General features: G+C 62.5%; 1 protein-coding gene across 1 annotated transcript in view; it reads left to right on the top strand.

The window, feature by feature from the left end:
• Window positions 1-14,329, top strand: part of GAK (cyclin G associated kinase) — a 39,317-nt gene that overhangs the window by 15,577 nt on the left and 9,411 nt on the right. The window contains exons 11-21 of the mRNA XM_070400731.1: window positions 871-994; window positions 5,111-5,160; window positions 5,663-5,811; window positions 6,257-6,379; window positions 7,066-7,199; window positions 10,108-10,302; window positions 10,568-10,685; window positions 10,906-10,985; window positions 12,815-13,008; window positions 13,562-13,708; window positions 13,831-14,277. Of these exons, the coding sequence (XP_070256832.1) occupies window positions 871-994; window positions 5,111-5,160; window positions 5,663-5,811; window positions 6,257-6,379; window positions 7,066-7,199; window positions 10,108-10,302; window positions 10,568-10,685; window positions 10,906-10,985; window positions 12,815-13,008; window positions 13,562-13,708; window positions 13,831-14,277 (1,761 nt within the window). The remainder of the gene's footprint in view (window positions 1-870; window positions 995-5,110; window positions 5,161-5,662; window positions 5,812-6,256; window positions 6,380-7,065; window positions 7,200-10,107; window positions 10,303-10,567; window positions 10,686-10,905; window positions 10,986-12,814; window positions 13,009-13,561; window positions 13,709-13,830; window positions 14,278-14,329) is intronic.

Raw genomic sequence — 14,329 nt, forward strand, 5'->3', positions numbered from 1 at the left:
AGGACCACACCACACACGTGCACGCATGTGCTCGTACATGCTTACACCACGCTTGTGCCCACACATGCTCAACATACACGAGTGCCGGTCATTTCCTGGTGAATGGCCAGCGAGAACGTTCTACACGTAGGACGTGTGGGCTGCTTTCTGTGGCTGCCTGACAGCGGGAGCGCAGGGCCCGGTCCCAGCTGCGCCCCAGCCACCTGTGCCAGCGCTGCTGGCTGGTCTCAGAAGCTGCACAGAGGCCACAGACACCCTCGGGCACAGATGCAGCGTGCGGGCCAAGACTTCCTCTTTTTACCCCAACCTAACTCCCCCCCTCCCCGCCCCGCCAAGGCGCCTTTGGGGACCACATCCTCCAGGTGCTAGGGTTTCAGGACCTGCCTCCCTTTGCCATCACTCTGTTCACACCCGGGCCCTACGCTGCAGGCAGATAGCAGCACCCGCTGTCCAGCCCCACGGCCTCTCTGTGCTCGGCCGGGGCCACATGCACGACCCCCCTCCTTGCCCTCCGTGTCCACCGTGTCCTCCCACCTGGGGTGGAGGCTCGCTTTTGCTGGGCCCTCAGCGTGCGTGTGTGCAGGGGCCTGGGGCCCAGGTTGCAGGAGTGAATGGGTGCACAGTCTAGAGACAGGATGGAGGCCGTGGGCACCTGGAGGCTCAACTCGCCGGCCAGGTTCAGGCTCGGCCCTTGTGAGAGCAGCTGGTGGGCTGTGGGCGCAGGGCATGCTGAGGTGCCAGCTGCTGGTTTAGTTCCTGTGCCCACGTGGGGTGCAGACGGCGGGGTGACGGGGAGTGTGGCCCTCAGGTTCTGGGGATGCTGGGGCTCCCGGCCCTATCCCCCCGGCCTGAGCTGGTCTCTGCTTGCAGGCCTGGCGGTGGCTGAGTACGAGCAGTCCTACGGCGGGCTCCTGGACATCCTGCGGGGGGGCCCTGGGCGCCTGTTCACCAACCTCAAGGACACCTCCTCCAAGGTCATCCAGTCTGTCGCCAAGTGAGTCGAGGGTGCGTGGGCGCAGGGCCGGGCGTGGCTCCTGGCTTCTCCATGGGGGGCGCTGCCTGCCTCCCAGCCTGGCAGAACCTGCACTCGTGGCCATCGGGGTGGGCCCTGCCGTGAGGGACTCGGGAGTAGTGGAGAGGTGCGGGCCCGCGGCCGGCCACACGGGCCCTGGAGAAGAGGGGCAGCACCTCCGGCCTGGGCTGTGGAGTGCGTGTGCAGTGGGCGCGGCGCCTTGCCAGTGTAGATGTGAGAGCGCTCAGACTCGGCTGCGGGCTTAGATTTTTGTATTTCACTTTGTGGAAAGACAGAATAGCAGTTTTTCCTTGTCGGTTACTTGTTTTTTTCTTTTTGGTTTTAATTAAAGCACAAATCTATCCATATTTCCCTTTATGTCTTTTGTTTGTTTTCCTGAGTAGGAAGGTTAGGTGTGTTTTGAAATACATGTTTCAGAATGTTTAAACTAAATGCATTTTTGATGGTTTCCTTGCACATTCGGGTCTTTAATCTACGGGGACCTTATTGGGGACTTTTCATTGGTTCTCGTCTGCTGATGGCAAGCAGGGCACTGTCCCCGTCCGTGATCCAGGTCCCCCCCCCCCCCCCCCCAATCCCCTGAGCTTCCCCCTCCCGTCGTGCCTGACGTCCCCGCAGCCCTCGGCACGGCTGCTGCTGCTGCTGCTGCTGCTGCTGTCTGTGGTGCGTGCCTCTCTGTCCGTCCGTCCTTCCCAGGAGAGTCATGTTCCTGCTCAGCTGTGTCTGCAGAGGAATTCTAGAGCAAACTTGTCAGGCTGCCTGCTGCTTCCCTGGCTCCGTGTTTTACTCGTTTGACGATCAGACTAGGGACATGGCCTCAGTGGTGCTGACGCTGGGCTCCAGCAGGGACGCCTCCCCAGGCCTGCGGGCGCCCTTCCTCCCTCCCAGGTGCCACTGAAGCCAGGGAACCACCTCCCTGCTAGCCTGCCCTGCCTGGCTGAGTCCACTGAGAACCATAAAATTAGACCTAAGTAAGTGGAGAAACTTACATTTGGGAGAATTTTAAAGATGGTATCACTTTTCAATTAAGTTATAAATTCATTGTCATAAAAATTGTTTTCGTAGATTTTTTAAGAATATATTTTTATTTATTTCAGAGAGGAAGGGAGAGGGAGAGAGAGAAACATCCATGATGAGAGAGAATCATGGATCTGCTGCCTCCTGCACGCCCCACACTGGGGATCAAGCCCACAACCGGACATGTGCCCTGACCGGAATCAAACTGTGACCTCCTGGCTCATAGGTTGACACTCAACCGCTGAGCCACACTGGCCAGGCTGTTTTCATAGATTTTGATCTTAAAATTCATGTTACCCATTACTGCCAGGAGTATTTTTAAAAATGAGAATAATAGAGGATGATCCCTGTTACACGTGTGAGCTTTCTCGGGCGTCAGTGTGGTGAGTTGAGTGCTGAGACTGACAGATGGCGCGCTGAGGCCTGGGAACCCACGAAACACCGTCTGCCAGGAAGCCCCGGCCTCGTCAACACAGGTGCCAGCCCCGCCTGCTGAGAGGAAGTCGGATCCCTGTCCAGCAGCAGCGAATACGTTATTCTGGCCAGTTAAGCAATTAATTCTAAGAAGCATGTGTTTTTTAAGGAAAAATTAATAAACTATAGAGGGTTATTTTTATAACACTGGAAGGTTTCCTAAATGAGACAAAAAATACACAAGCCGCCCTAACTGGTTTGGTTCAGTGGATAGAGCATCAGCCTGCAGACTCAAGGGTCCCAGGTTCGATTCCGGTCAAGGGCATGTACCTTGGTTGTGGGCACATCCCCAGGAGGGGGTGTGCAGGAGGCAGCTGATCGATGTTTCTCTCTCATCGATGTTTCTAACTATCCCTCTTCCTTCCTCTTTGTGAAAAATCAATAAAATATATTTTTAAAAAAACACACAAGCGATGGAGGAAATGATTAATAAATTTCATAACTTAAAATTCTCTATTCCTCAAATTACCACATTTCCTTAAAATAACAAAAAGACAATATGTTCAAACTATATAGCGTACAGAGGAGTTACCCAGGCATTCTGAGTAACCTCGAGAAGGCGTCCGCGCTGTTGCTGTGCTGATGACCACTGGTGCTCGGAGATGGTTGGTGCGGGGTCTCTGCCTGTCACCGGGCGTGGGGACCGCCGGCTCGGAGATGGGTGGTGCGGGGTCTCTGCCTGTCACCGGGCATGGAGACCCTGGTGCTCGGAGATGGGTGGTGCAGGGTCTCTGCCTGTCACCGGGCGTGGGGACCGCCGGCTCGGAGATGGGTGGTGCAGGGTCTCTGCCTGTCACCGGGCGTGGAGACCACCGGCTCGGAGATGGGTGGTGCGGGGTCTCTGCCTGTCACCGGCGTGGAGACCGCCGGCTCGGAGATGGTTGGTGCAGGGTCTCTGCCTGTCACCGGCGTGGAGATCGCCAGCTCGGAGATGGTTGGTGCGGGGTCTCTGCCTGTCACCAGGCGTGGAGACCGCCGGCTCGGAGATGGGTGGAGCTGCGTGCCAGCATCTGCCCCATCTGTTGCTGCTTCCCCCTCACCGCTCTGTTCTTTGTCCTGGTCTTTATCTTCACTCTTCTTCTGCCTTTTGTGGTTTGAACTGAGTATTTTATTTGGTTCCATGCTCGCCCTTCTTGGCATGTGTTGCACTTGTTTACCTTCTTGTGGTTGCTCTGTGGGGGGCGGCGTGCACTCAGAGCTAACACAGTCCCCCCAGCAGCTGCGGCCGTGGGGCTCGGAGGCTCGATGCCAGTGACCCCTCCCCCGTCGTCATGGCATTCGTCGCTGACGTGGAAGCACACGGTCCACGCACATGCACATACACGCGCACACGCACACGCACACAGTGGGTGCTGAGCACACACTCTGTTGCCACTAATATTTTGAACAGACTCACTTATTAGTTAAGATTAACAAAAACAAAGGTATTCGCTCTGCCTTCACCTACTCCTTTTTGATGCTCTTCTGTTCATGTGGCTCTGAGCTCCTGGCCCATATGATTGCCTTTCTCTCTAGAAAACGTAACAACATTTCTTGCAAAACAGAACTGCTGGCAGCAAGCTCCTTCAGTTTTTGAGAAAAAATGTTAATGTTTGGAGGGTGGCTTCCCAGGCACAGCGGGTGTGCTTTCCTCCCAGCTCTAGTTTCTCCACTCTCCTTGCGCAGGCGGACTCTGAGGAGAGAGAGGTCTGTGTCCTTGTCCTGTTCAGTAGATGAGGCGTGTGCCCCTCCGGCTTCTCTTAGGACCTTTCACCTCTCATTTCTGCAGGCGGTACCCTGTGCCCAGGCACGTTTCCGGGCGTTTATCCCGGTGGGGGTTCTCCTGGTTTCCTGGATTCGTGGTTTGGTGTCACGTGAATTTGGGGAAATTCTCCGTCGTCATTGTCTCAGATATTTCTGTTCCTTCTCGTGTCCCCTGCTACGAGCGCTAGGCCTTCTGTGGTTGTCCCACAGCCTGGGAGCCCTGTCTGGCATTTGCCGTCTTTGTTCCCCTGGCTTTTCTGACGTGGAGGGTCCTGTGGCTCGGAGACGCTTGCTCAGCCGTGCCCGGCCAGGGAGCCCAGCGCTGTCCTCATGCTCCGCAGCGCTGTCTTGTGCCCCTCCTGGGCGGGCGGCTCTTCCTAGGGCTTCCCCTCCGCCCACACTGTCTCTGTGCTTGCTGTCTGCTTTGTCCATTAGCTCATTGGTCACCGCTGCTTTAGGCTCCTGGCTGTCGTGCCGGCATCCCCCCAGGTCTGATGCTGATGCTGGCTGTGTCCCTTCAGACTGGGCCTTTGCTTTTGGGGTGCCCTGTGGTTTTCCTTGGTGGGTCAGAGGCTCGGTCGCCCATGTTTGCTGCCTCTTGTCACGGCCAGCTCCCCGTCCCACCTCCCGGGGGAGCAAGCCCTGAGTCACGGCCTGTGTGGGTTCCTGCCTCTCCCCCGCCTCTCACACACACATGCCTGCGCTCACACGCAGTGACCCACATACACCCACGTGAGCACACACACAGGCTCACCCAGGGCCGCTCCAGGACTCGCTCTCTCTCAGCTGTCTTCATTTCCCTGGAAGTTTCCTGTCCTAACCAAGTGTTCTTTTGGGTTCCAGTTACGCGAAGGGAGACCTGGACATTTCCTACATCACATCCCGAATCGCAGGTGTGTTGGCCGCTCTCACCATGGGGCTCCTCTGGCCTCCTGTCGGCGATGGCAGGGGACGCGGGCCTCCCACTCAGCCCACTGCAGCCTGGGCGTGAAGGGCCGGTGGCGGGGAAGGGCCCGGTGTCAGGGCACCTCCGGGCCCGCAGTGGACAGTGCGTGTGCAGCAGCTTCTCCCCGGGTGGACTTTCGGGGCTCTGCAGCAGAGGAATGAGTGAGGCCACGCACAGTTGAAACGCGGGTCTCCAGGCCAAATCAAACCAAAGACGAGATCGGACGCTTGGAGACCCTGCTGTGCGTGGGGTCTCGGCAGGACCTACCGCCCAGGTGCACCGTGGGGAGGTCCCGAGGGGCTCCTGTGGATGGCAGGCGGGCTGCACCTCAGCACTGCATTTGACGGCACCAGCCGGGAGCCGGGAGTCGGGAGGGGGAGGCTGGAGGCGGGTCGGGGCCTGAGCGCGGTCCCCGAGGTGCCCCGGGCTGACTGGCTATTTCCTTCCAGTGATGTCCTTCCCGGCAGAGGGTGTGGAATCCGCCATCAAAAACAACATCGAGGACGTGCGCTTGTTTCTGGACTCCAAGCACCCGGGACACTACGCTGTCTACAACCTGTCCTCCAGGACGTACCGGCCCGCCAAGTTTCACAACCGCGTGGGTGCCCCCGCCTCCCCTGCCTGCGCCCTGCAGGCCTCACGGGCCTGCTGACCTCCCAGGCAGCGCAGCACGTGCAGTGGGCTCTGCAGGGTCTCGCTGTGATGCCAGGCCTGGTCTTCGCTGTGGTGACAGCCTAGGGTCATCTCACAGACACCGAAGAGAGTCGGGTGGGGGGTGCAGAGACCAGCGAGCCTCGGGCCTTGCTGCTCCTCCCATGGGGACCTGAGGCCGCGTGGTTTTCATGGTCCCTGAACCTGGGGTCACAGGTGCTTTTTACGGCTGGCCCCAGCATGGCGGGAGGCTAGCCCCTGGTTCCCGTCGCCAGGTCTGTCTGCCTGGCACAAATCCTGTCATAGCGGAGTGTGCCAGCGGGCGGCGCTCGTGAGGGGAGCCTCCCCGACGGGGGCGCAGGGTGTCAGGCTGAGCTGGGCCCGTCCCGCAGGTGTCCGAGTGCGGGTGGGCGGCCCGGCGGGCCCCGAGCCTGCGCAGCCTGTACAGCATCTGCAGGGACATGCACTGGTGGCTGCGGCAGGACCACAAGAACGTGTGCGTGCTGCACTGCACGGTGAGTGTGTGCCGCGTTAGAGGAGGGCACCGGGGCTATGGGGGCGGAGGACCATCATGAACCCCTGGCGTCAGATGGGGCAGCGTCCTGGGTGGTGGCACGGGCGGGGAGTGGGACACCAGCAGCCTGCTCCTTCCTGAGCCAGGGACTGTGGGGTGCTGGGCTGGCGCAGGCCCCCTGGCAGCGTCTGGGTGCCCAGCAGGGCCCCCCTCCAGGCCCCTGGGCATTAGCTGCTGCTGGGGAAGCTGCCTGCACAGGTGCAGCGTGCGGTGGCCCTATGTGCATTCTCTCATCTCCCCTCGAGGCAGCACCCCAGGGCTCTCCACTGCCCTGCCCCGAGGCCGCTGCCGCAGCACCCACCTCTGTCCCTCCTGACGGCAGCTGGGGACCCCTACCCCACTGCGCAGTGAGGCTGAGGTGTGTGGCGTCACATGGCACCTGCCGAGTGTGGGCGCGAAGGTCGGCACAGCTGTCCTGGTGCTGGGCAGTCACTCGGAGGACACCAGGAGGGCTCAGGGAGGGGTGCACATGGGGGGCAGTGAGGCAAGCGTGTCCCGTTGGAGACGCCGCGTCCTGCGCTGTCACGAAGACGCCCATCTGTGTGGACGCGTGTCTGCACGTTGAGGACGTGCTCTGCCCCCGGGAGGTGGTGCTGGGCCCCAGGGAGCTGCCTGTGCCTCTCCTAGGACGGGAGAGCGGCGTCGGCCGTGGCCGTCTGCTCCTTCCTGTGCTTCTGCCGGCTCTTCAGCACCGCCGAGGCCGCCGTGTACATGTTCAGCATGAAGCGCTGCCCGCCGGGCATTTGGCCGTCCCACAAAAGGTACCTTGTCCGCCGTCGGACACTGGATGCGGTGTCCCTGGTGGGCCCTGGAGGCTGGAAGGGTTTCGGAAAGGGGTGGGCAGTGTGGGTGGGGCGCCAGGCCTGCCCTGCTGTGCCAACAGGAGCCCGGCCAGAGGGTCAGGGAGGGTCAGAGTCAGCCTCCTCGGCCCTGAGTGGCGGGCAGTGCCTCTGTCCGGTTCCCGGGCACCAGCCCTTGTAGCACGTGTGCCCCTGAAGCCTGTGTGTGAGGCGACGGGCAGCACTCTGGCCGCCAGCTCTGTGCACGTGGGTCTGTTTGGGCGGGTGATGCTGGAAGAAAGGAAGGTGTTCAGGCCCTTCCTTCTGCCCTGGGTGATGGTGCAGCCTGTGGACAGTGGGCGGGCGGGCGGGGAAAGGCCGTCCTGCTGTGGGGCCACCTGGATGCAGGGAGCCGGCCACCAGCTGTGTCCTGTGTCACGGGAAAGTGGGCGAGGCCACCAAGCAAAAGGACTGCTGACCCTTCCAACATGTGACCTGAGTCTTTTTTTAAAATGTTTTTATTGATTTTTTTAGGGAGAGAGAGAGAGAGAGAGGGAGAGAGAGAGGAACGTCAGTGAGAACACCCATCGGCTGCCTCCTGCAGGCCCCCACTAGGGGTGCAGCCCACAACCCGGGCATGTGCCCCGACTGGGAACAGAGCTGTGACATCCTGGTTCATGGGTTGACACTCAGCCACTGAGCCATGTGGGCCTGAGAGCCATTTTTGCTCCTGAATTCCAGCTGTGCCGAGGGTCCGGAGCCGCCGTGGGATCCCGAGAGCAGCCGCTCATCATCGGGGCAGAGTGGGAGGAGGGCTGTTAGTGGGGAGTGGCCTGACACTGGGACCCCCGACCCCAGCTGCCTCCTCGGGGACGTGCGCGGGTGCAGAGCTACTTAAAAAGCAGTGGGACCAGCTTCAGACTCAGGAAGGACGTGAGCCGGGGGCCAGAGGAGGGCCAGCCAGTGGTCAGCGCGTGTGCAGAAGCAGGCGAGACCGCAGAGCTTGGGGAGTCCATCCTCAAGTCCCCGAGAGCGCTCACAGATGGGTCGGGATGTGGCTCCCAGGGGCACAGGCAGGAGCCCAGAGGTGCCTGACGGGAGGTTCACTGCGGCTGAGCACAGTGTTGCAGACACTGAAGGGAAGGTGGCACCTGCAGGGCAGGGAGGCAGGGAGGCAGGGAGGCTGCGAGGGAGAGGCCTGGAGATGCTGGGCCTGGCTGCGCAGGCGCCGTGAAGGCCGCCTCCCACGTGTCGGTCTCCAAGGGCCCAGCAGGAGAGGACCCCAGAAGGCGCTGGATGCCGCCCACCACACCCTCCTGGGTGGGGCACGGAGCTCTGACCAGCCAGGCGCCGGGAACTTCCTCAAGGTCACGATGCACCAAACCTCAGGTGCTCAGGACCCAGCAGGATTGAGCAGCACAGATGGACACAGAAGGCCAGCTGCTGGCCCGTGCTCCCCGCGGAAGCCACGCTCAGGTGAGCGGAGACTGCTGGCAGCCATTGCACAAGGTCCCCTGAGAACCCGGGGCAGCGGGAGACTCTGCTGTCCTGGCAGCCAGCGGGGGAAGCAGCCAAGAGAAGACCAGGGAGGAGAACGCGGCGGAGCAGCTGACAGACCAGCCCCCGGCCGGAGGGTGCCGCCCACCATGGCGGCCGTGGAAGGGTGGGGGCAGCGGCCAGCGCGGGGCCGTCTGCGCTCGGGACAGAGCCTGGCCAGGCTGCGGTCAGTGAAGGAGCCTGAGGGTCAGCCGTGGCACAGCCACCTGGACTCCTGCCCAGTTCTGGGGCCTGCCGTCCTGCCGTCGGGAGCGGGCGGTGCTCCCAGGAACTCCGCTCCGAGCCCCAGCCCGCTTCCCAGCTCTGGGGTTTGCCTGTGGCTGAGGTCCCGGCATCAGCCTCCTGCTGGGGGTTGGCGAGAGCCCAAGACAAGTCCGCTGGTGAGAGTGTGGCTGCACAGAAGGCACTACCCATCCCTTCTGCTGATTAGAAGCAAGTGAAGGAGGGGTCCCCGGGCAGGAGCCCAGCCGCAGGGGGCGCTGTGGAGACGTGCGGAACAGACACCATCCCAGGATCCCAGGCGGAGGGGCCAGCACCCGCCCTCTCAGGACAGACGGCGTACGCACTGAACTCGGCCCCACCCAGCGGGCCTACCTGATGTCCACAGGACGTTCCACGGCGGGACGCATCCTTCCCAGGCACACGCAAGTTCAGCGAGAGCAGCCACACGCAGGCCCTTTAACCACGGCCAAGTTAGACTAGACCAGTGATGGCGAACCCATGACACGCGTGTCAGAGGTGACACGAGAACTCATTTTTTTGGTTGATTTTCCTTTGTTAAATGGCATTTAAATATATAAAATAAATATCAAAAATATAAGTCTTTGTCTTACTATGGTTGCAAAGATCAAAAGATGTCTGTATGTGACATGGCACCAGAGTTAAGTTAGGGTTTTTCAAAATGCTGGCACGCCGAGCTCAGAAGGTTCGCCATCACTGGCCTAGACACTAGAAAACGTCACGGGCCGAAGAGAATTCGAGTAGAAGTTGTAACAGGGCTGGAAAAACCCCTCCGTGTTCCAGAGCCAACCAGTCTACTTCTAAATAACCCACGGAATGTGACAGCATTCTGAACTGAGCGAAAATTAAAGCATCACGCTTGGGAGATGGAGCTAGAACCTGTGATGTGGTGTGTGCATGTGTGTGGCGTGGTGTGTGGCTGTGCACAGCATGCATGTGATGTGTATAGCTATGCAGGACATGTGTGTGACGTGTGTAGTGCAGAGCATGTGCGTGACATGGTATGTGGCCATGCACAGAACGTGTGTGATGTGTGTGGCCATGCAGAGCATGTGTGACGTGTGACATGTGTGATGTGCTGTGTCTCCTTCAGGTACATCGAGTACATGTGTGACATGGTGGCGGAGGAGCCCATCACGCCCCATAGCAAGCCGATCCTTGTGCGGGCCATCGTCATGACGCCCGTGCCGCTGTTCAACAAGCAGAGGAGCGGCTGTCGGCCCTTCTGCGAGGTCTACGTGGGGGACGAGCGCGTGGCCACCACGTCCCAGGAGTACGACAGGATGCGGTGAGCCAGGCCAGGGCAGCGAGGGCGCGCCGGGAGGATGGGGGGCTCTGGCGGCTGGAGCCCCGCCTCAGGTCCCCAAGGCAAGCTCCCCATGACGACGTGCTGAGAAGCTCCATGGAAGTATTGCCTGGAGCACCCCCCCAAGGGTAGCTCGTAGCAAAACCAGGGAGCTGAGACTGCTGGGGCCGGCGTGCTGTGCCCCAGGCCTCGCTGGGCCGCCCCATGGCCTGGCTTTGTCTCACGGGGACCCGCCTTCCTCCCCCAGGGATTTCAGGATCGAGGACGGCAAAGCCGTCATCCCCCTGGGCACGGCTGTCCAAGGGGATGTGCTCATCGCCATCTACCATGCGCGGTCCACCCTGGGAGGCAGGCTGCAGGCCAAGGTGAGCGCGCTCCGCGGGCCTCTCCTTCCTGCGGCCCCGCGGGTCGGCACTGCCATCTGCGTGGGATCCTAGAGCCCGAGGAGCCGCTGTGGGAGAGGGTGCGGTCCCCACACCCAGGGCTCAGCACCTGGAGCTGTGTACAGGGCCCTCGGGCTCGGGGGGAGGGGGGTGTGACGGGAGGCCCGGTCCCCTCCCAGCTCCAGGTGTGTTCTCCCCGCAGATGGCGTCCATGAAGATGTTCCAGGTCCAGTTCCACACGGGATTCGTGCCGCGGAACGCGACCACCGTGAAGTTCGCCAAGTGCGTCGGCGTCCCACGGGGAGGGCCGCGGGGGGTGCGCAGACGGTGTCACCAGAGGGTGTGTCCCACACTGTCCGGGGCCTGTGGGCTCTCGACTTGGTCAGGAAGGAGCTCAGGACACGAGTCCAGGTGCCTGAGCAGCTCCATGGAGCCTGTGGGGTCAAGGAGCAGGGTCACGGCCACGGCCTGGGCCTCGGCACGGCCGCTCGGCTGAGGGTCGGGCTGCCTGGGACCAGCTGCCCCTGCTCCCTGGCTGCGTGCCTCGTGGGCACCCCTGGGAACCCCTAGCGCTGAGGAGAAAGCCAGCAGGAGGCCCCGTGGACAGGAGGGCAGGGGCAGGCGGGACTTGGAGAGCGGGCGGGGCCCTGGTTGTGTCTGTGCTGTAGGTGGGCCTTAGGGCATCGCAGTCAGAGCGCCAGCTGTCCAGGCTGGTCTTTCCAGTGGGGTTGGTGGGCTTTGGGACCATGTGCTGGGCAGCTTCCCTCTGTCTCTGTCTGCCTGGCGTCGAGAGAGGCTCCAGTTCTGCCTCAGTCAGCGCTTTGTTTCCTAGCAAGCATGTCAGGAGTAGTGGGCTGGGCCCTGTCCCTCTGCAGCCCAGGGCCGGCCGCTCCCTGCTCACAGGCCCTCATTGTGCCCTCACTGGCCTGCTGGGTCAGCGGTGGGCCTGGCCTGGCCAGCCTCCTGGGCCAGTGGGGCTGGGGAGGCCGGTTGGGTGGCCCCCGGGTGGTGCCTGGGGCTGACCTGCCGAGGCCATGTGCTCCCCTGCGTGGCCCCGCCTGGCTCCCCCCTCCCGGCCTCGCTGCAGCGGGGCTCCTGCTGGGGAGGGCGCCCGTGTCGTCTGCTCGCTGTAGGTGCCCAGCCTAGAAAGGCAGGCAAGCCGTGGCCTCGGGGGCAGGCGGGTGGGCAGGGGACGCCGCAGCGGAGGAGGGCGCATGCACAGCGGCACTCTGCTGCGTCCCCCGGCAGAGCTGTGGGCAGGGGGAGGTGTGAAGCAGTGGGCGCCACCCAGGGCGTGTCACTGGGCTTGTTGCGTGGAGAAGCTGCTGTGGCTCCACCGCCCTCGCTGAGCACCTGTGTGGTGTCTCCACGGCCCCTTTTGCCCGGGCGGGGGCTTTGGGTTGTGCCCCACGGACGGTGGGGGCGGCAGAGCCCTCCCTCCCCACCTCGGGTCTCGGGAACCTGCTGCCGTCTTGTATTTCTGTTTTGCATTTTACTGCTCTGCTACCTGAAGGGAGACGCACACAGGTGCGGGGTGTCTCAGCACCATGAGCGTCAGGGTGACCTCGGGTGTCTGTGAACTCACTGGGGTTCCCTGGAGAGGCAGAGCCGATCAGTGCCGTGGTCACTGAAGTCACTACTGCCACTCGCCCTGGACGCATCTGTGCGCCCTGTGCCCGGCCCCTGGCCGCTGCCTCCGGTGGTATGTGGAGACCAGAGCCTTGGGCTTCTTGCCTGTTCCTTTCCCTCCCAGCAGGGGCGGGTGCTGCCTCCCTGGCCCACAGCCACAGGCCACCATGCTGCCCTCACTGCAGGCGATTGCGGGGCCTCTGTCAGCCATCGGGGCGTCTGTAGGGCGATCATTTCCATGGAAACACATTTAGTATCTCAGGCGGCCTGGCCTGGACCCAGGACCCAGGGCGAGGCAGGCCCAGTGCTCCCCTGACAAGCCGGTGCTGCTTAGAGAGGTGCTCGCGCCTGGTGCACAGACTGCCCACTGCGCTCCTGCGGCCAGACTGGGGTGTAGCCTGGTCTGTGCTCGTGTTTGGGGGATGTGGGGTGAGCTGTGAAACGGGTCCTGCCCCCTTCACTGGGGTGTGGCCTCCCTGCAGGTATGACCTGGACGCCTGTGACATTCAGGAGAAATACCCAGATCTGTTCCAAGTGAGCCTCGAGGTGGAGGTGGAGCCCCGAGACAGGCCCAGCCGGGAGGCTCCGCCCTGGGAGAGCTCCAGCATGAGGGGGCTGAACCCCAAGATCCTCTTTTCCAGCCGAGAGGAGCAGCAGGACGTCCTGTCTAAATTCGGTGAGTCCTTGTGGGTCAGCGCGCCAGGACCTTCCTCCGCCTCCCGCACCCTGGGCGGCCCCGCAGCAGGGCCAGGTCTGTCTTGGCGGCAGGGCTTGCACCGGGAGCAGGCAAAGAGCCTCGTCTGGACCAGCTGGGCACAGCCAGGCCGCCAGCCCGCCAGAGCTTTTTCCTGGCAACCCTTCCGCTCAGTTCAGTCTCGTCTTCCTGTTTCAGAGCAATTACAGGAAGTAGCGTAGGCAGTGCCCTGGCCGCAGTTGTGCCCCCCTGTGGCCGGGGCTCAGCACCCCTCGTGCCCTGGGTGCAATGTGCACATTTCCTTACGTGAAGACGGCCAAGAACCCGAGGCGTGTGGTGTGGTGTGCTGTGAAGCATGTGCGTGTGTGTGCGCACACACGTGACCCAAGCCAGCGTCTGAGCCTGCACTGGGATCCACGCGCAGACTGGACTCGGTGGCAGTCAGCGCGGGTCCCGGTGGTCTGGAGCGGGGCTGCCGGCCACTACAGGACGGTGCACCGGGGCTTGGTGGCCTGATGCCCTCCTCTCCTCGTAGGGAAGCCCGAGCTCCCCAGGCAGCCAGGCTCCAGCGCCCAGTACGACGCTGAGACGGTATCTCCCGACGCTGAGCCCACGGAGTCAGAGTCCCCGCAGAGCAGTGGCACGGACACCAACCACTTTCTGCACACGCTGGACTGGCAGGGTACGCACGGGCCTACAGGCCTGCGCTGCTCGGCTACCCTCAGACCCTCTCCCCCGGGCTCCTGCGTCACCGCCCGCTGCCCATCAGCGTGGCTCGGCCGTCAGCGCACTGCTCTCTTTCAGAGGAGAGAGCCGGGGAGCCGGGCCCAGAGAGCAACGTTGCCCAGGAGACACCGTCCGCCCCGGCTGAGGACGCAGGGGAGAGCGAGCTGTCGGACGAGGATGCGGCCACGCTCTCCGCTGAGAGCAGGGACACGGTGGACGAGGACACGCCAGGCCCAGCAGCGAGGGCCCCGGAGCAAGAGTTGATTTTTGATGCAAACAGGCCGGCCTCGCCGCAGGAGCCCAGGCCGCCAGAGGACGGCGTGGACCTGCTGGGGCTGCACTCCGAGGCAGGGCCAGCGCCCCTTCAGGCCCCCGGGGGCCCCACCAGCAACGCCGACCTGCTCAGCTGCCTCCTGGGAGCCCCGGAGGCTGCTCCCGAGGGTACCCCAGGCGACCTCCTCGGTGGGGAGACCCCCCTCCTCTTCACGAGCCCCGCCCCCTCCACGGGCGGGCCCCCCGCAGCCGGTATGTGAGCTGAGAGGGTTCCAGTGGTTTGGCCTCCAGGTCTGTGAGCCGC

This window comes from Myotis yumanensis, unplaced genomic scaffold (assembly GCF_028538775.1).
Source record: "Myotis yumanensis isolate MYYU_CA2020_CCGP unplaced genomic scaffold, mMyoYum1.0.hap1 SCAF_1, whole genome shotgun sequence".
Lineage (NCBI taxonomy): Eukaryota > Metazoa > Chordata > Mammalia > Chiroptera > Vespertilionidae > Myotis > Myotis yumanensis.